The following is a 25,298-nucleotide window of genomic DNA, read 5'->3' as shown; positions in this document are numbered from 1 at the left end:
TGCCAAAACCAGCAAAATCTCTGACTCAAAATTCTTCTGCGTGCCAACCCTAATTTTTTGAGAACATGTTATGCCTACTTGATATCTCTTAAGGTGTACGTATGTGAAGAACCTTGAAGAAATAATAAAATTCATTCGAGCGACAAAAACACAGTATATGATGATGAAAAATACATTTATTTTTTAATGTATACATGTTATGTAAAATTATTTATTTATCTAAGATGCACCTACACTGAATTTATCTGAAAAATAAAAAAGTCGATATTAAGAAAAAAATTTTAAATGGAAGATTATAAGAGAGGGTTTCACGTGCCAGCGAAAGTTACTGGCGTGCCATGTTTGGCACGCGTGCCAGGGGTTGCCCACCCCTGCCCTAGACCCTTCAGTCCACAGGCTGACGCTCTATCCACTGAGCCAAACCAGCTAGGGCTATTGCCCTGTGCTTTATTAAAGATCTAGTTTCCTTTTAGAGCAGTGGAAATACACTGTATGATATTATAATGATGGATATGTATCATTTTACATCTGTCCAAACCCATTGACTGACTATACAGTGAACCCTAAAGTGAACCATGGTCTTTGGGTGATAGTGATATATCAATGTAGGTTCATCTGTGTTAACAACAACAGCAAAGTACCATTCTTATAAGTAATATTAATAAATGGGGGAGGCTATGCATGTATGGGAGTAAGAGTCAATATGAGAAATCTCCGTACTGCCTTCTCAATTTTATTGTTAACCTAAAGCTATTCTAAAAAATAGTCTTTGAAAAGAAAAAAAATTAGCACCAGACTCAAACCTGGAAACTTAATCCATATTTTATTTACTATCCCCAAATGTATAGCTGCCAATAAAGCCCAATCAGAGATTTAAAAAAAAAAAGAGCTGGTCTCCCCAAATAAAAGATGTGTGTGCTATTAATGGTACAGAGGAGCTCTCTGCTCCTCTGAGCCCATGCCCTGCACATTAGCCTGAGAGCTTACATTAGGGGCGTGAAGCTGCGGAAAACACTGTGTGGGTAAGAGGCATCTATTCCCTGTGAGCTTCAAGTTGGACACTCCCATTATTTCCTGCAGAGGAGGATGGGTGCGAGCATACATAGCCTCTACATCCCAGCATGTGCCTGGGTGTTCATACAATTCATTCTTTTGCTCATGGATTTTGACAGTCCTTTTCTTGGGCCCGATTCCCTGTTTTTCATGTTCTCCTCACCTCACTTTGGCCTTTTTCTAGTTCTTGGCCTCTTTTGCTTTTAGCCGACCCCAGAAATCTTGATTTTGCCTAAAAGTAATGATTATAGTGCTTCAGGTGACTTGTGCTTTTCCTGTTTAATTATTGGGCATCTCCCAAACCTTAATGCTTATCACTAAAGACAACCTTAAACCCATTCTGCTGAAAGCTTTGTTCACATACTAAACTGTTCCAGCATGCTCTATGGGCAGGATGGCTCAGAAAAATGGTAGCTGAAAGGTTGACCCACAGAGGGCTGGGGTTAGCAGGTTTATAAAGCAGTGGCTTTAAGAGGATGTTCTGTGTTTCTTTTTCAGTTGGCCTGCTGCTGTGGGACTGCTGGCTGCTCCCTCTGCTGTGGCTGTTGCCCCAAGATCCGACAGTCCCGGAGTACCCGCTTCATGTATGCCCTCTACTTCATTCTCGTCGCCGTCCTCTGCTGCATCATGATGTCACAAACCGTGGCTAATGAGATGAAAGAGCACGTAAGTCTGCCCTGTTTCAACTCTTCTCATTTCTGATGGTTGATGAGGGTGTGTGGGAAATATCCACTTTAGCAGATGGGCCCACCCACCCGGGCCCACCCACCCCAGTGTGGTTTTGGGTACACTCACTCTCTCCAAACCTTCAGGGAAGCCACTTTAAGGCTTTCCTGATCTTTAGTTGTAGTGTGGAGGCAGACTAATGCTATTCATGGAGAGGATTGCATATTTTGTCTTAGCCTTGTTTATAGCGTTTCTGATTAGATGTACAGTTTTTTCTTGTTCAAAGGATGGCTGCCAGTATCTCAGGAAGTAGCTGATATAAAACATTTAATTTGGCCTGTAGGGGAAGTATGATAAAGCCTGTGATCATTCCACATGTAATGAGGCAGCTAAAGGGCGATTTTTACTTTTCTGGATATGTTACTTGTAGCGTGGGTGTCTCCAGAGGTGAGGATGCAGTTCCAGCCATTTCTCGAGCAATGTATGTAGAGGTAGGCCTGGCATGTGATGCTGATAGAGACACATATAGGACCTTTTTTTTCTGGAATTTCCCCATAGTAGGCTATTATTCAGCCAGATGATGGGGGCGGGGATGTGTTGTGGTTTTTGAGGGAGTCCAATAAATAACACAATCTTGCCCAGCCGGCGTGGCTCAGTGGTTGAACATCGACCTATGAACCAAGAGGTCACGGTTTGGATTCCTGGTCAGAGCACAAGCCCGGGTTGCGGGCTTGATCCTCAGTAGGGGACATGCAGGCGGCAGCCGATCAATGCTTCTCTCCTTATTGATATTTCTATCTCTCTCTCCCTCTCCTTTCCTCTCTGAAATCAATAAAAATATATTTTTAAAAAACCCAAAAAACTCCACACGTACACAACACCATCTTTCCCCTCCCAGGTTCTGAACAAATCGACAAAAAGACTACGGTGTTAGCAGATACATGCCAAACATCACCTTTCTCCCTCACAGACCTGATATGAGACAGTGTGGCTTGTTTCTGCAAGGAAGTGGGCATCCTACTACTGATCCGCAAAATGAGTCAGACTTACTCGCTCGAGGAGTCCACCGGGCCAGGACAGGCTTCAACTGCAGGGGCACCATTTGCTGGGAAGAGGAACAGTTATTGCTCCTTGGGGCAGCTCCCTTCTGAGGGAAAGGGAGAGGAAAGTGAGCTTTGCAAGGCCCCTTTGCCCTTACAGCTAAGTGCTCTGTGCTCTCGGAACGTCTCCCCTAATGGAGATGGCACCCCCAGGAGCACTCCGAGGAAGTGTTCCTTCCCCAACCTTATGCTGAAACTACAGACTATTTTAAATACACTCAAGTGCATCAAAACACCATTTTTAAAAAACTCACTTGATATATTCTTATCCATTTGTTAAAGTAGGCCCTTTGAAGCTTTCTGTTAGGTAATGCTTTTATAATTGTGGTTGTATGACCTGGAATATACCAGAACTACTATCCAAACTTGTGAGATTAAGACTCTCCTCTGATTGCTTCACACAGTGGGTCTCTCTCTACTCAGTAAGGCACCACAGTGGGCGCCATGGGGCATTCGAACTTGTGAGAAACGAAGCTGATAATTCAGAAGACAAGGCATAATCTGCTGTGGCATAAAACAAGGTGGAAATGAATAAGGATGATATGAGAGGAGGCACGAAGTGCTGTGGAAGTTTGGGGGCACTGAGACCAAGAACTAAGGCTGCCTTATTAGTTTGCACAGTTTTCACTTCATCTTGATGGTGTTTGTCTTGGATTGTCTTTTTCTTACCATGGTTTAATCTTCTATGTTTGTGACAAGAAGTTTAAGAGGAGGAATACCGACAGGGTAGATTTTATTTTTATACTAATCTGAGCGTATGTTTATTGATTTTAGAGAGAGAGGAAGGGGCGGAGAGAGATGTGAGAGAAACATTGATTGATTGCCTCCTGTATGTACGCCGACTGAGAATCGAACCTGAAACCTTTTGGTGTACAGGACAGTGCTTCAACCAACTGAGCCTCCCGGCCAGGGCTTACAGGGTAGATTTTAATTCTTATTCTGAAGGTCCACTTAACCTTCCACATACTACCTTTGTTTTTTAGGTAACTTAATGTTCTATTTAAATTCAACAAGGATTGACCTGAGGACTCACTGTGGTATTTTGATAGGAACTCTCAGTGTGGACCAGATGTCTATGGGTACGATCTCTGCTCTTTGCTTTTAAGAAGTTTTCAGCCCTGGCTGCTGTGGTTCAGTTGGTGAGCATCGTCCTGTGCACTGAAATGTCACCGGCTCAATTGCTGGTCAGGGCACATGCCCAGGTTGTGGGCTCGATCCCTGGTCAGGGTGCGTTTAGGAGGTAACTGATCTATGTTTCTCTCTCTCCCCCCATCTTTCTCTCTCTCTGAAAGTCAATAAAAACATATTTAATAATAATAATAAGCCAACACCATTCTGCAAGAGGTCGGCCTGCGGACTCAGGGGTCCCAGGTTCGATTCCGGTCAAGGGCATGTACCTTGGCTGCGGGGCACATACCCAGTGGGGAGTGTGCCGGAGGTAGCTGATCGATGTTTCTCTCTCATCAATGTTTCTAACTCTCTATCCCTCTCCCTTCCTCTCTGTAAAGAATCAATAAAATATATTTAAAAAAATAAAATAGTATTTAATCTCTGTAGAATTAAACTTTGGATCCAAGAAACAAAATCTGAAACCATATAAAATATATGATATCTCTTAGTGGCAAACTCATCAGAAACGTTGTTACTGGAGGTAGCGATCACTTTGGAGCCACATGTATGTATATATGTATGTATGTACTTATTTATTTATTTTTATTACTTTCAGAGAGGAAGGGAGGAGGAGAGAGAGATAGAAACATCAGTGATGAGAGAGAATCATTGATTGGCTGCCTCTTGCACGCTCCACACTGGGGATCGAGACCACAGCCTGGGCATGTGCCCTGTGACTGGGAATCGAACCGTGACCTCCTCGTTCATAAGTAGATGCTCAACCACTGAGCCATGCCAGCTGGGCTACAGGTACATATTTTAGGATGTGATTTTTATAATAATAATTTTAACATTTGAATTACCATCCGACTAACCTGCCCTGTGAAATAGTCTGGAAAAACTCCGGCCAGTATCTATGATTTTTGATGTTTGTAGAACATTTAAGAAACAGAAGATATTGAGTCATGTTGCTAGGGAAGGCTTCATGGAGGAAGTGGCTTGTGTGATAATGAGTGTCTTAATTGCTAGTATTTATTGGGTGATACCATGTGCCAGGTTTTATTCTGAACTTTCACCTGTGTCATCTCATTTGTCACTGTTCTACTCACCAGAGGAGGAAACTGAGGCATTGAGTCATGTAAGTACCTAACTCAAGGTCTTCAGTTCTGGTTGGTGGAGTTGGGATTTGAACCCAGGCAGAATGTGTTCTTAGTGACTAAACTGTACAGGTAGAGAGAAGAGAAAACAACAAGAACAGACATGTGTAGAAGGACAGAGTAGACATGAGTAGGTAAAATGACCAAGTCTTTCAGGAATTTTAGTGCTCAGGTGTGTCATTTGACCATGGTCTCATGTTAAATGGGTAGCCATTGTAGATTCATTATAGAGGAGGAGGCTGTCATCAGAGAAACAGACAGAGATACTTAGGACAGTGGACCCAGCAGTGGTGTGTGTGTGTGTGTGTGTGTGTGTGTGTGTGTGTGTGTGTGTGTGACTGTGTATGTGGTGTGATTTGGGGTCAGAGCAGAGGGAGGAAGGGAGGAGAGAGAGAAGGGGTTCTTATAAATGGGAGCTTCATAGAGGCTCTTATAAATGTTTCTTTGCCTGTCCCTGAATGTACTTATTTAAAAATGGTTTGGCTAGGCTTCCTGCATAGGGAATGAGGTCCCTGTGGGCGAAACCAATCCTTTTCCATCGTTAAGGCCTCACAGGAGGCCGGCCAGCTGATCACAAAGTCAGCTTGTTTCATGGCCTATAGAATAGAGTCTGACCTCATCCTCAGGCGGTGCTTGAGGGTGGGTGTTGAAAGATCCCCTTATGGGGAAGCACACTGGGCCTCTGCTGAAGTCCTCGCCCCCTCATTGTTGGCCTGTGGGAATGTTTGAGTTGTGATGGGAGGAGGAAAAAGCATGTATGCTGGTAACAGGCCGGAAGGGAGTGTGCAGTTGCCTCCCACCCAGCATTCATGTGCCATGGACAGGTCTCTGTCCAAAGCCAGGTGGGCCTTTGTTATATGAGTTAAGAACACGAGGGCAGCAGCCTTTTCACTTATTTTCAGTTTTTGCCTTGGTGTCAGAATGTGCTCTGTTTTAAGTTTGAACAAGAGGGAACTACAAGGACCTGCTGGGCCAAACTTCGCCCTGCTTCTTCCCACTAGGGGCGCTCCTCTTTCCCGTGAGAGCTTTGGCTCAGAGGAAGCGCTGCTGTGCTGGTTGAATAGGGTGTGATTTTGTCTCCTGGAGCATTTCCCCATTTGATTGCAAGTCATTCATGTCTGTTACCATGTCATTCAAGTGGTAGAGTCTTGCCATATTTGATGCCAAAAATAAATAAATAAATAAATGAGTGAGGGATTTAGGCCTTCCGACTTGCACCACTAAATCAAGATGTAACTTCTCCATTTGAGTTTGGGGCGCCCTGGGAAGCTACGGGCATTTTGGGAGAGCGGAGAAAGGACTCCTTGTTTTCTGTGGAAGAGGGGCCCCTAAAACCAAGGGGGGGACAGGTGACCCATGTGGCCCTCAGACCTTCTTCCCTGCGAGGTCAGTACGCCTGGCCCAGGTGGGAGGAGCCTTGCATGTTCCTAACCTGAAGCATTTTAGATCCATTTTCCTCATCCACATTCCACTTGGTGCCTGGGCTGCTCTAATTCATTGAGATGGGTAATAGGTAATTGAGCCCGAGATGGTTCAATTTCCACATTTTAATTTTTTCAGAACCAAAATACATCTTCCACAATGCGGAAGACTGTTTCTCTCCCCCCCCACCCACCCATTGTATGTTTATTTTAAATTTAAAATTTGAAGAATTATTCCTTGTAATGGGAAAAGAGGTCACTAAGATGTTTGTTTGTTTGTTTGTTTGCCTGTTTATTTATTTTTAAAATGTATTTTTATTGATTTCAGAGAGGAATGGAGAGGGAGAGAGAGATAGAAACATCAATGAGGAGAGAGAATCATTGATCGCTGCCTCCTGCACACCCCATACTGGGGATCAAGTTGGCAATCCCGACATGTGTCCTGACTAGGAATCACACCGTGACCTCCTGGTTAATGGGTCGATACTCAACCACTGAGCCACATCGACTCGGCTAAGATATTTATTTTGATAGCCATCTTTTTCTTGTTCCCTCAGTGGTTTTAGAAGGCATTATGCTTTCTTTCTAATCTTACGTGATCTCTTTAGGAAACATGTTTTACTTGACACATTATTTTCCACTCTGCCTGGTCTGGGTCAGTTTTCCTCTGAGTGAGTGGTAATGTGGGAACGGCACTCCTGTGTTATTATTCTCTCTTTGGATGAAAGAGCTTATTGGTTCTTTGCAGCCCAGGGTGATAATGTTGCAGGGTAGAGTGGGCTTCAAAGGAACATTGGACAAGACCTAACAGGATGCAGATAAGAGGGGGACCCAGGACTGCAGTTTCCTCTGAGTCTTCAAAGTAGTTCCTGAATTCCATTCTCTCCCTGGACTTGATGAAAGTAAGCATGCCTGCCCTTTAGAGTCCCAGCCCCCAGCCCCACCCATTAGCCAGAGCCACACCTGCAATTTCAGTTAAACGTGGAACTCTCTTAGCCTAGGAGTTGTGAATTGGCCTATAGCAGTGATGGCGAACCTATGACACGCGTGTCAGAGGTGACACGCGAACTCATTTTTTTGGTTGATTTTTCTTTGTTAAGTGGCATTTAAATATATAAAATAAATATCAAAAATATAAGTCTTTGTTTTACTATGGTTGCAAATATCAAAAAATTTCTATATGTGACACAGCACCAGAGTTAAGTTAGGGTTTTTCAAAATGCTGACACGCCGAGCTCAAAAGGTTCGCCATCACTGACTTTTGTTTGGGCAATAAAAATAAATAAATAAATTGGGCTGCCTTTAGAAGGGCTAACCTGCTATATAGTTCACCAAAGACCCCATTCCCAGATGCTTGCTTATAGCCTATCTCACATCTTCCCCTACTCCCCTTACTTCCCCCTAACCCTAGTCTCCCCCCACTCTCCCACCTCCAGCCAACACCCCAAAGGCATTTGAATTTGCAACTCCTGAAATAACTTAAATCCTTTGAGTTCACACGTGTTTGAAAGGGCTGAAAGTGTCAAAATGGACAGGGCTCTATCTCACCCATCCTGGTGGGCAGTATAGAAGTAGCTCAGTGTGCTGGAGTGGTCTGTGCCAATCTACACGCATAGCCCCAGGCCAAGACCTCAGAAACCCTTCTCGGTCATAACTAGTCTACCCCTTTGCATGTTGGGATCTGGCATATTTATCCAAGTAACTGTTTAACCCTACCAGACCTGAGGCCCTGAACCTAACTGTCCCCTATACCTGGGCTCCTGAGCATTAAAGAGAAAAAACCATCATGATATAGAAAAATGTTAGTTACATGCAAACAAGTGGTTAGAATAAGATGGAACTTGGAGACATTGTAGAAAATAGGTCTAGGCAAAGTACCGAAAATTAGGTACAGCGGTATAGCGGCAGATTCGGAAATTACCGAAAAATCGGTACAGCAGTCTGGTAGGGTTAAAAATTGTCCTGATCACTGTGGTGCACTGGGCTCTATGGACCACTCAACGTCGGGACTAATGTAGGGTGGAGGTGGGACCCCAACTTGAATGTAAATGAGACCCCTCCTTCCCCAAGTTAAATCCATCACCTAGCCCTCTCCCTGTTACTGGAAAAGGGACCTGGCCCTGAGGGATCTGCCTAGGGCTGGCCGGTGGTGTGTGGGTTCTTGACGTGTGTAGGAAAAATTTCACAACATGAGTCCAGGTGAATGTTAGAGGACATTTATTAAAGCTGAGGACAGTGTAGCAAGGATAATCCGAGAGGGACTAGGTGGGGAAATGAGCCTAGGCTGAGCTGCTTTGGCTCACTAAGATGTCAGAGAAAAGGGGGTCTTGGGGACAAGTATAGGGGGTTCGTGGGTCAGCACTCAACCATTGAGCCACCCCGGCCAGGCTGGGACCTTAGTTTTGGGGAGTGTTAAAGGCAGGGTATTTAGGTGGGGTCTTAGGGAAGGATCTCTAATATATTTATCAGCTTTATACTGATGTACCAAAATGAGATTTATTCCCTTAACTTCAAGTAAATGGGCTTCAAGGATTTTTCTCTATTTATTCAGAAAATCAGGTCTGTATTTTCATACCCTGGGGATGACATATAAAATTTCTTTTTTGGTATGCATTTCTCAGTCATTGTCACTGCCACGTGTCTCATTGTCTTTACCAGAAGGAGGAAGGAGGGGGAGATGCAATGATGAGAAATTAATGTATAATAGCAGTAGTAATATCAGATTATGTGAAAGTAAATGAAAGTGAGTCAGGAGGTTATTTGTAGACATTCTAGTCCCAAGGCCACACTCACATCTTGTTCATCACCCAGAACGAAGTGATCATCTCCTCCGTGCCTGAGCCTTAAAAACTGCCCCCGCCCCTCTCATTCTCTTGTTTTCTTGGGGTAGCTCTTTAGTTTCTGGCTTTGGTTAGTCTATATATGTATATATCTGCATTAGAGTAAGTATTGTTTGTGGGAAAGCCCTCTCTGTGCTAGTCACAGAGGATTAAAAAAATACATAAAACTGAGTTACTAAGGATCTAGTTAGATAAAAAATGGAAAAAAAAGGACACAACTCACATTTATGCTGAGTGTCTGCCCTGTGAAAAGATAGAAAATGTCATGCAGTGTTAAGCAGAGAAAACAATGATCTCTCTTAGAGTATAATTTGAATAGAGCATTAGCTTTTTCAAGTGGGAGAATCTAGTCATACTCTGAACCAACCCCCTCATTTGACAGGCACGGGGAGCGGGCTTGTCTAAGGCTCTGACACGAGGTAGAGGTGGCGTTAGAACCCAGGACTGCTGCTTTTTCTGCCTGTGTGACTAGGTTTGGTTGCTGTGCAAATATTCATAGAAGTAACAGGAAAAGCCTTAAAGCTATCCTTCCTCCCGATTCCTAATCTTTCTTCTGGAGTTCGTGGTGAGGGAGAAGTATTTCTTCTGGAAACAGTACCACCTGGCACTTTTGGCAGCTTTCTTATCTTCCACCCCCCTCCCCCACCACACCCCACCTCCTTCCTGTTGTGAAAGCTAAAAGCTGGGCTCAAGGGACAACTGACTCAGTCTGGTAGAAAATGGGGGCAACCACAAATCTGGAGTTTATTTATTCGCTGGCTTTGCATGTAAAATACACCCTGCCTTCGAGTTGTGTTTGGTGTAATCACCTTTTTAAAGTAAACAAGCATCAGCGGTGAAAAATATTCCACTTTGATCCAGAACACCATGTAGTTTGTCCCAGCAGAGAATGGCAGGTGTTCAGGCTGAAGCTCTTGTTTTGGCTTTGGTGTTTACTGGTTGAGCGTTCAGAGGACAGTGTACCTGAGACCTAGCACCAGGTGTTGCTATGGGACGTTGAACTCTAGAGCAGACTCTCCATTCTTAGCTGGTGTTTTATGTTTTTATGTTAGAGCAAGCGTCAAATTAGCAAACATGTACACTATATTGCTGACCCAGTTCTTTGTTTCTGGAGCATTGTGTTAAAATTCAGCCAAGACAGAATGCCTTTCCAAAGTTCTCTTTCTGAACAGCATCTGAGTTCGTTGTTCTCCTCGCCTGTGTCAAGTGTATCAGTGAGGTTAAAGGTGGGTTTGGGCCGTCCGATGTCAAGGTCCCTGTAGAACACGGAGGGAAGGTTCCCATCGTGGCCGAATCAGAGTTTCCCTGTGGGAAGGTTCCACCTCTTCAATCCTCCTGGGTTTCCAAGCAAGGCTATCTGTGGTTTAAATTCCATCCAGACATTACGCCACGTGGGAGAAAAGAGAGTTCCAGCAACACTCCCATCCTTGGCTTCTCTCATTGCTGGGGTTTCACGCTCCGCACTAGTGAATTCTGGGTAATGATGGTGGGAAATAGTTTTGTGCTACAGGCAGGGATTTGAACTAATGGATATCCCGCTGTGAGGTTTTTTTGTGTGTGTATTTGGGTTTTTTTTGAGTCTGAATCAAAGACAAAGAGATTTGATCCTTGTCCAGCAATAATGAGCTTGCCAGGAGCCCCAAAACAAGAAACAATAGTTATTGTCCTTGGTCTGCAGGATCCATTACCCAAAGCATTTGGGGGTCTGGGGTGGGGGTGAGGGGCATCAGACATTAACAGGATCTCTGTTTCAGGATGTGTCTGGCTATGGGAGGGGAAGAAAGATAAGATGTGAGAACTGAAGTTTTCCTAACCCTTTTTTTCTGTCATCATCAAAAGCATCTATTAAGCAACTGTCCTCAGATGGGGCCTTGGAGTGGTCTGCAGATAAATAGGACAGATAGGTGCTTACAGTTAGAAATGAACAGTTTTGTCGTTACAAACATGGCCCAGAGGGAATGGAAAAATGCCACAACACACAACGAACTAAGTGACAGTAGCCTCAGAAAGCTTGGGAGCAGGAAACATAACTATTGTGACTAGTTGAGTCTTGATACTTTACACAGAGTTCAAAAGTAGGTGATAGTGTTAGTTGGGTAAACTGTAATCCGAGTTCATGTTTTAACAATAACACATTATAAAAATTACTCACATTTAACTTCTAGTTAAACATGTCAAATTAGCTCTGCTGTGAAGGGAAGCGGTGTTTGCCACCCCCAAGATATGGCTTTTGGGATATTGATTTTAAGCTGGTTGAGTATTGGGAAACAAAAGACTCAGAAAAAACCTTTCCCCCTACTGCCTAGAAGGAGTGCAGATGGAGGATCTGTTCCAGGAGGGCCATTCATACAGAGATGTCAGCAAACATTTGCTCACCAAGCTTTTGCTTTTCCTTCGCCATGGACCTGCCTTTCCTACCCAGCTGTTTTCTTAGCTTGGAAATGTCATATAAATCTCAGCTACCCAGCAGTACTTTGTTTTTTTCTATTATTATTATTATTATTATTATTAATTTTATTTTATTTTATTTTTTTACCCAGCAGTACTTTGGGTCTCTATTCTTATGGCCCCCGAATATACATTCATATAATAGACTTTGTACACTTTCTCCTGTTATCTGCCTCTGTTGATTTGATTATTAGTCCAGCTAGAACGACTTAAAACATGAAAGGAAAAATGCCTTTTGCCCCCAGAGCTGGCTGTCATGATTTCTATTTAAAGATTAATAAAGAATACAGCCGTGTCCAGGAGCCTGGAGATCTTCCTGTAAAACAGGTTTCAGGCAATATATTGCGTGACATAAGGATAGGATGTGGCCCTGTAAGCTCAAGATGGATTGATCTGTTTTTCTGCTCTGAAGGTAACAGAACTGACTGACAGTCCCAAGATGGGTTGCAGAACTCTGGTTTGTTTGGAAACAGGAAGACCTCTTGACCCCAGTAACAAGGACCCCAAACAGAATGACAATGTGATGCCAGGGGAGAAATAAATTACATGAGGAAAACCATGGAACCCTATAACTGACCAATCAACACAGCCCATGACCCTGAACTCCTTACTCATAACTTTTACCTGTAACAGACCCCGTTTGCAAATTATCGAGGAGCTTGGATTTTTGAGCACCAGCTGCCTGTTCTCCTTTCAACAGTATCTTTGAAATATATGCTCTCTTTCCTTTTACTGCAACCTGGTGTCAGTTTATGTGGCTGTCTAGGGAATGGGTCGAGAACAGGGATGTGGGTCTGAGTAGCACATAGTCTTTGTTCTTAGAACGGGACCTCAGGTTGGGAAAATGCGAACAGTGTGGTAAGTACAGGGTGGGGCAGAAGTAGGTTTATAGTTGTTTGAACAGAAAATTATACAGTAACTAACAATAATACAAGAACAAACTGTGTTTCATGTACTCAGAACTGTAAAACTACTTTTGCCCCACCCTGTATATACAGAAAGAGCCCCACAAAGTTAGACTGGGTGTGTACACAGTTGTGTTTGAAAACTGAAAATATGAGAACTGCTTTAGAGACTATATATAGGAAACAGTGGTGTCAGCTCAACTATCACGCTGTTGACCTTTGGGTCATATTAGAACTCAAGAATGCTTACTCCCCTTCCTTGTCTGGAGTCTGGGGGCTGAGGTGAGGTGGGAGGATTTTAAAAGGGAATGGAGTGTGTTACATCCCTCTAAAGCAGGGCTGAGCTTAATCCCAAGGGGGTTCATTATTTTGGGGTGTGGTTTTTAAATTTCAGTGAGGCTGTTTCTACAGTCTTAAAATAAGTCTACAATTATCTCTTGACATGCCGGCTTTCATCAGTGTGGATTTTATTTTTGGTTCCACAGGCTGTTTGCATAACAGATGTGAGGACTTTTTTCTGTTAGAGCTGTTGAGGGCTCTGACCCACAGAAAAAGCATTGGCACTTGCAGGCGTGTCTTCCCTCCACGCCCCTTCCAAAAAACTGTTTATACAGGCAGAGGAATTAAAAACTTAATTTGCTGCTTTCAAAATGACATGTGGAGCCCGGCCAGCATGGCTCAGTGGTTGAGCATCGGTCGACCTATGAGCCAGGAGGTCACTGTTTGATTCCCCAGTCAGGGCACATGCCTGGGTTGCAGGCTTGATCGCCAGTATGGGATATGCAACTGATGGATGATTCTCACTCATTATTGATGTCTCTGTCTCTCTCTCTCTCTCTCTCTCTCTCTCTCTCCTCCCTTCCTCTCTGAAATCAATAAAGATATATTTTTTTAAAATGTGGGAGACGTATGGTTGGATTCTTAAGCACAATTTCCAGTTGGGGACAGCATTGAGTCTGAGGTGTGGAGAAGGCAGGGCAGGGTGTTGGGACACTCAGAAGGCGTCCAAATGAGCTGCTGTGCTCTCTGCTGGTCCTTTGGCTTTTGATCTGTAGAGTAAGTTATCACCAGTTGTCATTTGCCTTTGAGATGCTAATTTATATTTCAGCAGTTCTGCACAACTTCTTAGCTAGTCTTCCTGGTGGTCCCTGGTTGGGAGAACTTGTCCTGTAAAGAGCTAGCTACAAAACATTTTTGGCTTTGAGGGCCATGTGGTCTCTAGCAACTGCTTAACTCTGCCATTGTAGCGCATAAGCAGCCAAAACAATGTGCCAACAAATGAGCATGGCTGTGTTCCAATAAAACTTTATTTACATAAGCAGGAGCTGTCATTTGCTGAGTCCTGTGTTAGATCTTCAGTGGCTCTGTGCATGTCATATGCAGTTAAATTTTCCCCTTCTCACCACAGGGGGACCTTCAATGGCCTAAGCTTTGTGCTGAGGATACCATAATATTTGCTTAAGTTGCAGTTAACTGGGCTGCGTGAACCACACACTGGATGGATTAGGCAAGAATAATGTAGCAATAAATTTAGCATGATGTGTTTAACAGTATGTATGTCTTATTCTCTGTGGCCTTTTGAGAGCATTCTCAGGTATAGATAATTAGTATTCTACTTATGTAGCCAAACCAAGCCTTTTGGAGATCAGGAAGAAGTAGGAATGGAGAAAATAAGTGTATTTTAGTTTCCTTGTTGCTGGGTACCCCCAATTCTAAGTCTAATAAATGGTAAAATGGGAAAGATGCTGGGCCAGAAACTTAAATGCCTGACATGTTCTGGTCCTCAGTACTAGAATCGGGGGCCCTCAGAATCATGAGGTTAAAGGTAATGGTCAAATCTAATCTTTTGGGGGTTATTAGATTCTCATGCCCCACCTATGGTGAAAAATAATGAATAGTGAAAATTAACCATGAAAATGCTTGAAGTATCCATGAAGTAGAGCACCCATGGTTTTGCGGGTATAGCATTTCACTAAAAGTTAGTTCCCTGTTAGCATGGATTTTCTTAACTTGTTTTATTCACTGCTTGTATCCCCACAACCTAGAATAATACCTGTAATACAGCAGATGTGAATGGTCAAACTCTTGCTATCCTATATGTTCAAGTGTATTATGTGTAATGTATAGTACATAATAATTTCACTGGGTTTAAAAAAATATTTACAGAAGACAGTCATGGCATATCGTTGAATTTGCACATACGACACCACTGTATGCCAGGCTTAGACATTCACGACAAGAACTGATTTGGGGCTCACTGTCTTTTGTTTGATTAAGCGGCCCAAATAAATAGAAAGCTTTGTCTGTTGAGACATTCAGTCCTCCTGTTATAGAAACCTCAGCATCTCTGTTTAAGTGGCATCCTTCAGCAGGCCTTGTTTCTTTCAGGGCAGCACAATGTCCTTCATTAAACCATGTTCTGTGGGTGGGGGTGGGAGTGGGGAATAATCATATTTTCCCGCTAACACAAAGCCCAAACCTGGATAGGTCACATCAAATCAGCAGACAGGATCTACCATTCCATGGCCCCCAACCCCCAGTGCTGTTGCCTCTTTGAACAATTCATAAGTTTTCATTGAAATTAACTCTCAGTTCTCCTTCAAGATCAGTAAGTGGTGTGGTTCTTCTTTGTGCATTCCGCCTTTGATGTTACCTAATTCTCAGAACAGAGGCTGACATTAGCAGATCCCTGGTCCCCTTCTGTGGGAGAGCCCTTCCCACCACCATAATGAGTCAGCCCTCGGTGAATTGTTTTGTTCAGAATGAAAGCTTGTTATTTCAAGTTTGATTAGAATTGTTTCCTGACTGTCTAATCATATTGTGGCCGTTTGATCCCCATGGTGGAGGGGCCTGCTTCCAAGATTGGGAGGAGCAACTGTGGGGGCATTAAGTTCCTGATTTCAGAGGTGTCAGGGTCAAATAAAACCAGCGTGAGGAATTTTTGTTCTTCCTATAGTTTTAATAATGACACAATGTAGACTTTTCTCTTCAAAATGTCTAGAAACCCAAACAAAAGAGAAGCAAGGATGGATTGTTACTGTTTTTTAAATAGTCTTCACATCCCACAAAGGGCCTCAAAGGTAATGTTATTGGGAAATGAGCCTTGGTTGCCTAGAAGCTGTCTGCGGGAGGATGGAAGCTGATGTTAGCATTCCCATTTCACAGCTTCTGTCCATTGGTGGGTAACAGACAGACATCACTGTCATGGACCCACAGAGAAAAATGTATTGTCTTAGAAAGTTTGAGGACAAGTAGAATATCAGAAAGCGGGGAGGCAGACAGACTGGGAGAGGCTCTTGGTTCTGAAATTCATTTTCAAATAAGGAATATTAAACAGAACATGCAGATCTAGTTCTTCTAGTTTTTATGACCAGAAACTTAAATGCCTGACATGTTCTGGTCCTCAGTACTAGAATCGGGGGCCCTCAGAATCATGAGGTTAAAGGTAATGGTCAAGTCTAATCTTTTGGGGGTTTGAGCTGCCCAAAGCTTTCTTTGCATCTTAGTTTCATTCAGTGCCCTAAAAATTTGATATGGAATGTAAGAATTGTTGACTTTGTTAATATGCCATATTCTCATCTCTCCCAAATTATACTTTGATATTATGGGAACATGATTGTCATCTTCCTCTTCTCCATTTCCATATTTATTTGCCTGAGATAAAAGTTGGTTATGGGGCCTAACTCTAATTTCTCCTATGTGCACAAATTATGTGGATTTTCTCCTATTCCCATCCTTTTGAATTTAATTCTTTAAAAATAATAATACATTTAAAAAATATATTTTATTGATTTTTTACAGAGAGGAAGAGAGAGGGATAGAGAGTTAGAAACATTGATGAGAGAGAAACATCGATCAGCTGCTTCTTGCACACCTCCTACTAGGGATGTGCCCGAAACCAAGGTACATGCCCTTGACTGGAATCGAATCTGGGACCTTTCAGTCCACTGGTCGACGATCTATCCACTGAGCCAAACCGGTTAGGGCAATAATAATACATTTTTATTGATTTCTGAGGGAAGGGAGAGGGAGAGATAGAAATATCAATGATGAGAAAGAATCATTGATCAGTTGCCTCATGCACGTTCTCCATTGGGGATGGAGCCCAAAACCCAGGCATGTGCCCTGACTTGAACCATGACCTCCTGGTTCATAGGTCAACACTCAACCACTGATCCACACTGGCCGGCTGAATTTAATTCTTGTGTTGATGTTTTGAACATCTCTTCCATGATTTGGGTGGTGACTAGGTCTTCAAAAGACAAGTATGTGAATACTGTATCTTTCAATATGAATCCTTTGGGAAGTGAAGAGAGCATCTGTGGAGTTCTGAGATGCTCATTTCCCGCCATGTGTAAATCTGAATGTATCAACCAGTCAGTCAGTGGTTCATGTCAGGTGCCTGATTCCCTCCTCCAAGTTCTTTTTACAAAAAAGATAAGAATTAAGAAAGTTTACTTAATGGGTTTTATGGATTAGGAACTATGGCAAGGACTTTCCAGAGATTAACTGATTTAATTCTCAGGGCAACTTCATGAGGTGGGTGGCAGTATTCTTTCTTTAAAATATTTTATTTTTCAATTACAGTTAGCATTCGATATTATTTTATACTAGAGGCCCGATGGACGAAATTCGTGCAAGGGGCTTGGCCCTCGCAGCCGCGGATTCATCTGGAAGGTTGTCCACAAGGACATTGGAAGGTCGTCCGGCTGTCCGGTCTAATTAGCATATCACGCTTTTATTATTATAGATTAGTTTCAGATATACAGGGTGGCAGTAGTATTTCATAGTATGAGAAGGGACATTGAGGCTCAGGAAGGTGTGTAATTTGCCCAAGTTAGTGGTGGAGTTAGGGTTGGAAGTGAGCTGTTTATTCTTGCTGGTAATCTGTGGCTTTCAGTTTGATTGCCTTTAGGGTTGGGAGGAAGCCACTGGCCCTCACGTCTGTACAGAAACAACACAGATGCAGTGTCCTTGGATGCCCAGAGGCAACACCCTTAGCAGGCCCAGCTCCCTCACCCCATGGTGTGGAATCTGTGTGTGATGTATGTTTTCTTCTTCCAAAACTGGGATGGAGTTTGGAACAGCAAATATTTAATCAGAGCAAATTCCCCTTGCTAAATCCTGCCAGCTTGTTCAACTCGAGGTTCTTTGCTTAAAAATTCTCACTACTTACTGAAAGCTAAATGACTGAGTCACCCACAGAGCATAAAGCAGGCCTTAGTATTTGGAGCAGGGGGTTGTTTACCTACTTTTATTTTGGATGAAATGTGCCATGCCACATACTCACCCTTTGATTAGCCTTAGGGCCTCTGGGAATCAACACGGGAGGGCATTTGTGGGGGATGATTGGATAGGAGCTCATGCCTCCTGGCATTAGCATGCTTCTTAAAATGGATTTTAGAAGAAGGAGAGAAGTTGGTTTGAGGCAGGAGGTGGAGAAGAGCCGGAGTTGAAAGATGGGCTGGTGTAGATGAAAGTGTTGCAGGTGGTTGAGGTGTGTGTGAGAAATTAGCTTTGCTGAGAGAGTGGAAGAGAGAAGGAGGGAAGAAAAGATTTGAATGAATATTACACAGCAATAAATGCTGTACAAATAAAACAATCAGTCATTATTTATCTGGAATTTAAATTTACCTAGGCATTCTGGCAACCCTATATGTGTGCTACTTTGTTTGATAGCCTGGTAAAAAATACAGTAGTGTCTTTTTATGCATTTACATCTTGCCCTGATCTAAAAAAAAAATTGCTGACTACAAAACGTTTGATATTTCTTTATGAAATCTTTCGTGCATTTTTGCCTGAGGCAGTAGTTTTGAAAAATATGTTTTGTTTAGGAAAAACGTGTTTGAGATTCAGGTATAGTCATGGCTACAGGCCTTTTCTGAGGTGAGGGAATCCAGTCAGGAAGATGACCTCCAATTAAGTTTAGTCTTCCTTTTGTTTATGGGAATCTTAATAGCCGCAGTTATTAGTGTTTCTTTAAGATCTTTCCTGGAGAAGAAACTAAATTATCATGCTTCAATTTTATCTCCAGCTTGTGTCATTTTTTTCCCTCTGTGTTATCTTTTGTCTTGTGAATTACAGCTATACTGTGTTTTCAACTTTTTTTCTGTTCTGAAGAGTGTTCAGCTTTGATGTTGATAAATACGTTTTTTAAATCACTGACTAAATCCTTAATGTTCTATGTTCATAGAAATTTACTTCTTGTTCTCGTTATATAAGATTTCAGTTCTGATAATATAAACAGGTTTTACTTTGAAACCTTCTAATGGGGCTAGAATCAACCATTGCCAACATTCATCAGAAGATTAATATGCATAAATAGCTCCAGTGGATCAGGAAAAAACTTAACAGCCAATTCACAAAGAAAAATACAGATGGCCATAAATTTATGAAAAAAAAAAAGTGAACCTTACTAGTAATGAGGAAAATGGACATTGAGACAGGATAGTGTTTTTTACATTTATTTTATTTTATAAAATAGATTTTTACTGATTTCAGAGAGCAAGGGAGAGGGAAAGAGATACAGAAACATCAATGATGAGAGAGAATCATTGATCGGCCGCCCCCTACACGCCATGCCCCCTACTGGGGACCCAGCCCGTAATCCGAGCATGTGCCCCTGACCAGAATTGAACCTGGAACTCTTCAGTCTGCAGGCTGACACTCTATCCACTGAGCCACACCGCCTAGGGCTGTTTTTTTTCCCTTTAAATTGGGTGTTCAGGTTGGTAACCTGAGCAGGCTCAGATAGTTCTGGTGGGATATAAACTGGTGCAGACTTTGAAAGTATGATTTCACTTTATCTCTTCAAAATTTAAAATGTAGATACTACTTGACTCACTGATTCTATTTGTGGATCTGGAGTCTATTTTACATAAATAATGGCACGTGTGCCATGAGGCATGCGCAGCAGTGTTATTGAACCAGTGTTTGTGATAGCAAAACAAGAGCCTGTCCCACCATGATCAGTGTGGGAATGCTTATCAGTTTTAATCTAGCCTTACTTTAAAAGATAATATGGTGGTTAAAAAGGTGTGCTTGTATGTATTAAGTAGAGGCCCAGAGCACGAAATTCGTGCACTGGGGGGTGGGGTTCCCTCAGCCCAGCCTGCCCCTCTCACAGTCCAGATGTCCTACTGACAGCCACAGTCTGGCAGCAGAGGCTCAGAGCAGGCGTCCTGTGTGTGTGTGTGTGTGTGTGTGTGTGTGTGTGTCCGCTGGGGGCCTGCCCCCAGCCACACCGTGGAGGCTCGGAGCAGGCGCCCCTCTGTGTTGATCTCTCAGGCTCCTGGCCTCCACTGCGTGTTTTTCTCTCCCTTGAGCTGTGGCCAGGGTGGGGTGCTACCTGCAGGCTGCGCTTTCCTGCTCATGGATCACCGGATCACTGCAGAGACCGGGGGCAGGCCCTGCTGGGTGCGGCCTGTGGGGAACTTTCCTGCTCTGGGATCGCCATGGCAATCCCAGGAGCAGGCCCACCTGGGGGCAGGCTGCCCTCCGCACTTGCCTGCTGTGGGATCGCCATGGGGTCCCGGCAGGGGCGGGGCCTAAGCGGTGTGGGGCTTAGGCGGCACACCGGGGTCCCGGCTGGGGGCGGGGCTTAGGTGACGCGATCGCCCCGCCTAAGCCCGGCCGCCCAGGGCCGCACATGGGGCCCGGATGGCGTCTGGCGCTGGCCAGCCCTGCCTGCAGTATGCATAATTTGCATATGGCACTGATTAGCCAATGGGAAGCGTAGCGAAGGTATGGTCAATTACCCTTTTTGTCTTTTATTAGATAGGATAGGGAAAGATCTCCACAGCTTATTGTTAATTAGGGAAAAAAAGTTACAGAATAATATATATACTCTTTTACTTAATAAAGCTGTTTCTGTGTGTGTGTGTGTGTGAGAGAGAGAGAGAGAGAGAGAGAGAGAGAGAGAAATGTATATGGTACTATATAGTGTATGTATGTATGTATGTATGTGTGCTGTGTATAAGTATGGGGTATATATACATACATATGTACACACACATTTATGTATGTAAACTAATAAAAATATTCACCAAATTGTTAACTCTCCTGAGGAGAGGACATTTTGGGGTGGGAATGAAAGAAGTCTCTCACTTTTTTGCTATACATTTATGCATTTCAAGAAAAATATATCCATGTATTAAAAATTCTGATGCTGGATTTCCATTCATTTGGGGAAGTAAAGGCTGAGTGGTACATCATGAGCACTGAATCTTTAAAAAAGACTCAGAGGAAACTAAGAAAAAGCCTTTGGACGAGGGCCTTCTTCCCAGTGTCTGTGCATTTCCACACGGGACTTGGACGTGTAGGCGGAAGCAGCACTTCACAATAGCCCCTTTACCCAGTTCTAACAGGTGACTCTTTTCTCTTTTTCCTCAGATTCCTTTTTACGAAGACGTTTGTAAAGGCATTAAAGCTGGTGACACCTGTGAGAAGCTGGTGGGGTATTCTGCGGTGTATAGAGTCTGCTTTGGGATGGCCTGTTTCTTCTTTATCTTCTGCCTCCTGACCTTAAATATCAACAACAGCAAAAGCTGCAGAGCCTACATTCACAATGGGCAAGTCTCCAGCATTCGCTTCCCTGGTCTTCTATTCACAACGTAATCTAGGACCACTTGTAACCGTCGGACCTCTGACTGCTCTCCCTCCCGCTTAAATTGCTGACACTGGTTTTAGGGAAGGTGGGACCTAACACTTGTCACCGCACAGTGGCCGAAGAGCTAGGATCCTATTTGTAGCACTGGTACCATAATGAGAAAGGCGGTGAAGACAAGAGTTAATTTCTTGAACCAAGACCTTTCCCCGGGTCACTTCCACTCCTGCAACAAAATGGTGCTTTGCACAATCAGAGGCCACGCCGAGTCTGTCTGATGTTGGGGAAAGGCGGTCTCCAGTCACTTAATTACTTCCCCTCGATTTGGAGAGCACAGTGCCAGTGGCAGAACCATGGCTGGACGAGCTTACCTTCTAAGAGGTCTTTTGTCCTTCACTGAATATCATTTAAATACATTTCCTCTTTTTTTTTTTTCTTTTTCTAGCTTTTGGTTCTTCAAGCTCCTGCTTCTGGGGGCCATGTGCTCAGGCGCTTTCTTCATTCCAGACCAGGAGACCTTCCTGAATGGTACAAATGAGTTTCTGTTCATTACGTTTTTACCCATTTTGTAAAGTTGTCAAAAGCACAGTCCAGGGTGCCTTTGATATTTTGAATTACTGACTTTCTTGTGGCTTAAAAAAAAAAAATCCTGACCTGCCCACACTTTATCCACTCTCCCTACTCCCTATCCCCCTCCGTTCCCCTCCTCCTTATCCCTTCCCACTCCCTCCCCTCCTGGCAGGCTGTGGGAGGACCTTTAGTTACTCAGCAGGCTGAAGAATTAAAATGATAATTGTAAGGTTCTTGGCATGAAGGGAAAATGAAGCACTTAAAATTTGTGTGAAGGTCAGTTTAGTAAGTCAGCCTGACACTTCCAGCCATGTTTGAAGAGGCCCTGGGACCTTGTTCTTTCTGAGTGTGGCTCAGAAAAGCCAGGGCTCCGAACACAGGCTTCTTAGCGCTTTAAACCTGCTGCAGCTATAATGGGATGAGAGAGCATCCCCCAGCCCATTTCTAAACTTTCCTTACGTGAAGCTGCATAACACTGGATTGTGTTCCTTATTGATGGAACTACCAAAAACAATTTAATACGAAGCCTTTCATCATAGCCCTTATTCATATGAGTTAGGGAGGTCTGAATTTCAGTGGTTCAAGCACTGTTCAACCCACATGAATTCACTTTCCTAGTTAAGATGGTGAAAGTATTCACATTGTGTCAGTCCATGAGGAACAGCTACAGACCCTCAAAGAGTCACCTATGAAGATGGTCCAGCTTTTTCAAGATCACACTAATTTTATGTCCTCCTTAAGGAAATTACATCCACGTCTGATCTTTACCTAAAATGCTTGTTATCTGGTTTTCTCTTCCCCACAGACGTTAGAATATTATGTGTTAGAATAATATCTTTAGAACGGGAAGGGACCTAGCATCCTCTAGTCCAGCCCAGTCATTCTTATAGACAGGCTGTAAGCCAGGGATGTGACATGGCTCGTCCAGTGTTAGGGCGTCTTTGTGACAGAGCCCGAAGTAGAATCTGAGTCCGTGGTCCCCAAGTCTGAGCCTCATTTCCTTCCTAGACACTGGTGCCTCCCTATCCAATGAAATTAGAACCCTTGATTTTTCTGGCAATGTGTGTTTTTACTTTTAAGTTGTGGGCCGTGTTGGCTTTATGAATTACTACGTCTGTTGGAATACCTGGCAGTTGTAGCATGGAGGTTAAGCTTGGATGCACCAGAGCCAGACTGTCTGTGTTCACATCCGGTGACACCCATTACTGGCTAAGGGACCTTGTCACCTTAGGTAGACTGTCAGTTTTTCTCATCTGTAAAGTGGCCTAATAAGACTACGCTTGTGTGGGAATTAAACGTGTTGCAGGTACAGTGAGCATGTAATAAAAATGGACAGTAGTCATTACTCTCTTTTGAGCAAACACTGGGAACAGTCGTGTCACCTCCTTCTGGGTGGCCTTCTTTTGCAGCCTGGCGCTATGTGGGAGCCATCGGAGCCTTCCTCTTTATAGGCATCCAGCTCATCCTGCTCGTGGAGTTTGCACATAAATGGAACAAGAACTGGTATGTGCCTTAATGGAAAGCTTCCAAGTAAACTCACTCATTGACTCAGACGCTGCCCACAGTACAGCGCTGACAAAGGCTCTCTCTGAGTTCACTGGCAGGGATCAGAGCCTGCCTACCACAGGGACAGTTTTTGCCGGCATTCTCCCTTCTCTCTTGCTCTTTGGATTTGTTCATTTACTTCTCCCCCATACAATTTTCGATTCTTTCTGCCTTTCTTCCTCCTACTTCATTTCTTTTCACCTTTTGGCTCTTTTTCCCTGCCCTCTGGCATTTGGGCTCTAAGTCAACCAACAGTGTGACTTGGCCACACTCAACCCCATTGGTTGGCACTTTCTGGCCCCAGTTCTGTGGTTGTGTTGAAAACTTGGGCAGGCTTCATCTTAGGTTTCCAACCTTAGGAGAGAAAAAAAAAATACTTTGGAGCTAGAGGTTCCCTTTCTGCAAAGAAGATGTGATGGAATAGTTCTCTCCTTTAAAAAAAAGTTTTTGTTTGTTCACCACTGCGTAAGTGTAGAAGGACCCCTTCGTTAGGAAGATGTGTTGTGCTACCTTAGAAAGCCATCCTGCATTTGAAAAACACAGACTCTTTCTATGTGCCTTGAAAGTGGAATTCATATCCCAGGATAAGTGGGAAATGCCAGACTATTAATAACTGGTTTTTATTCTTGCTGAGCTACATTGAGGAAATGGCGGCCAGACAAGGGTCCAGCCCCCTGAGTCCTAAGGCCAAGTTGACTCTTTGTGACTCCGGCAAAGCACGTAGACTCTTTGTCTTACTTTACTTACAAAATATGAATGACACTTTGTAATACTTATTATAATATTTTTTTAAAAAAGAATAAAAACAAAAAAACAAAAAACAACAACAACAAAAATATGAATGACAATTACTGCCATTTGCACCCAGTAAGGCTTTTGTTATTTTGTTGATTTTGTAGGGATCAGATTATTTTATACTTTTTTGGGGAGGTGGGGGTGGGTATTAGAAAGTGTTATATGAATGTGAATTTTATTTTGGACAAAACAAAATATACTGTCTAAATTCTTTCAAAATACTTTTCATCCTGATTATAGTTCTCAGGTTGGTAGTATTCATTGCCATTTTATTTTGCTACTTTTAAAAGATCAAATCATGAGATGCATGAGTGAAAAGATAGTGTTAATTATTTTATTATTTTAATTTTTAAAGCATGGCTACTTTTTAAAAATTTTTATTACTGATTTTAGAGACAGAAAGAAAAAAACTTTAACTTGTTGTTCCACTTGTTTATGCATTCATTGGTTGATTCTTGTATGTTCCCTGAACGGGGATCAAACCCACAACTTTGGCATATTGGGCTAACACTCTAACCAACTGAGCTGCCTGGCCAGGGCAATCATTTTATTATTTGGGAAATATTGGAGTATGGCCAAATGCTTATGGCCAGTTTCTAAAATGTTGACAGCACATCGAATAGCCATACAAGTAGCAATACAGATATGTTTTGGTATTTTTCAAGTCTTAATCTCTAAGATAAGAAAAATTTCTAGTTCTGAGAAGTGCTCATATGTAAGTTTGTGCATGCTTTCCTGCTTTTCATTAAAAAAATATTTTTTATTGATCTCAGAGAGTAAGGGAGAGGGAGAGATAGAAACATCAATGATGAGAATCACTGATAGACTGCCTCCTGCATGCCCCCCACTGGAGATTGAGCCTGCAACCCAAGCATGTGCCTTTGACTGCCTTTGACTGGAATCGAACCCAGGACCCTTCAGTCCACAGGCCGATGCTCTATCCACTGAGCCAAACCAGCTAGGCATGCTGTCCTGCTTTTTGAGTCATCCCTGAAACCTAGTAGTTTATGTTTGAGGTCTCTACTCCATCTTATTTTGAGGCAGCAAAGTTTTCCTAAAGATAAGTCAAATGAGTGACTATAG

At 43.1% G+C, this 25,298-nt stretch overlaps 1 protein-coding gene across 2 annotated transcripts in view; it reads left to right on the top strand.

Moving 5' to 3' along the window:
- Positions 1-25,298, top strand: part of SERINC5 (serine incorporator 5) — a 54,110-nt gene that overhangs the window by 5,681 nt on the left and 23,131 nt on the right. For both annotated transcript variants that reach the window (XM_014550167.1, XM_014550173.1), the window contains exons 2-5: positions 1,552-1,719; positions 21,092-21,270; positions 21,751-21,833; positions 23,285-23,378. In XM_014550167.1, the coding sequence (XP_014405653.1) occupies positions 1,636-1,719; positions 21,092-21,270; positions 21,751-21,833; positions 23,285-23,378 (440 nt within the window). In that variant the 5' untranslated portion in view covers positions 1,552-1,635. The remainder of the gene's footprint in view (positions 1-1,551; positions 1,720-21,091; positions 21,271-21,750; positions 21,834-23,284; positions 23,379-25,298) is intronic.

The sequence above is a fragment of the Myotis brandtii genome, unplaced genomic scaffold, assembly GCF_000412655.1.
Source record: "Myotis brandtii unplaced genomic scaffold, ASM41265v1 scaffold115, whole genome shotgun sequence".
NCBI lineage: Eukaryota > Metazoa > Chordata > Mammalia > Chiroptera > Vespertilionidae > Myotis > Myotis brandtii.
Note: the sequence above shows the minus strand (reverse complement) of the source record. Positions and strands in the feature narration are given on the sequence as shown.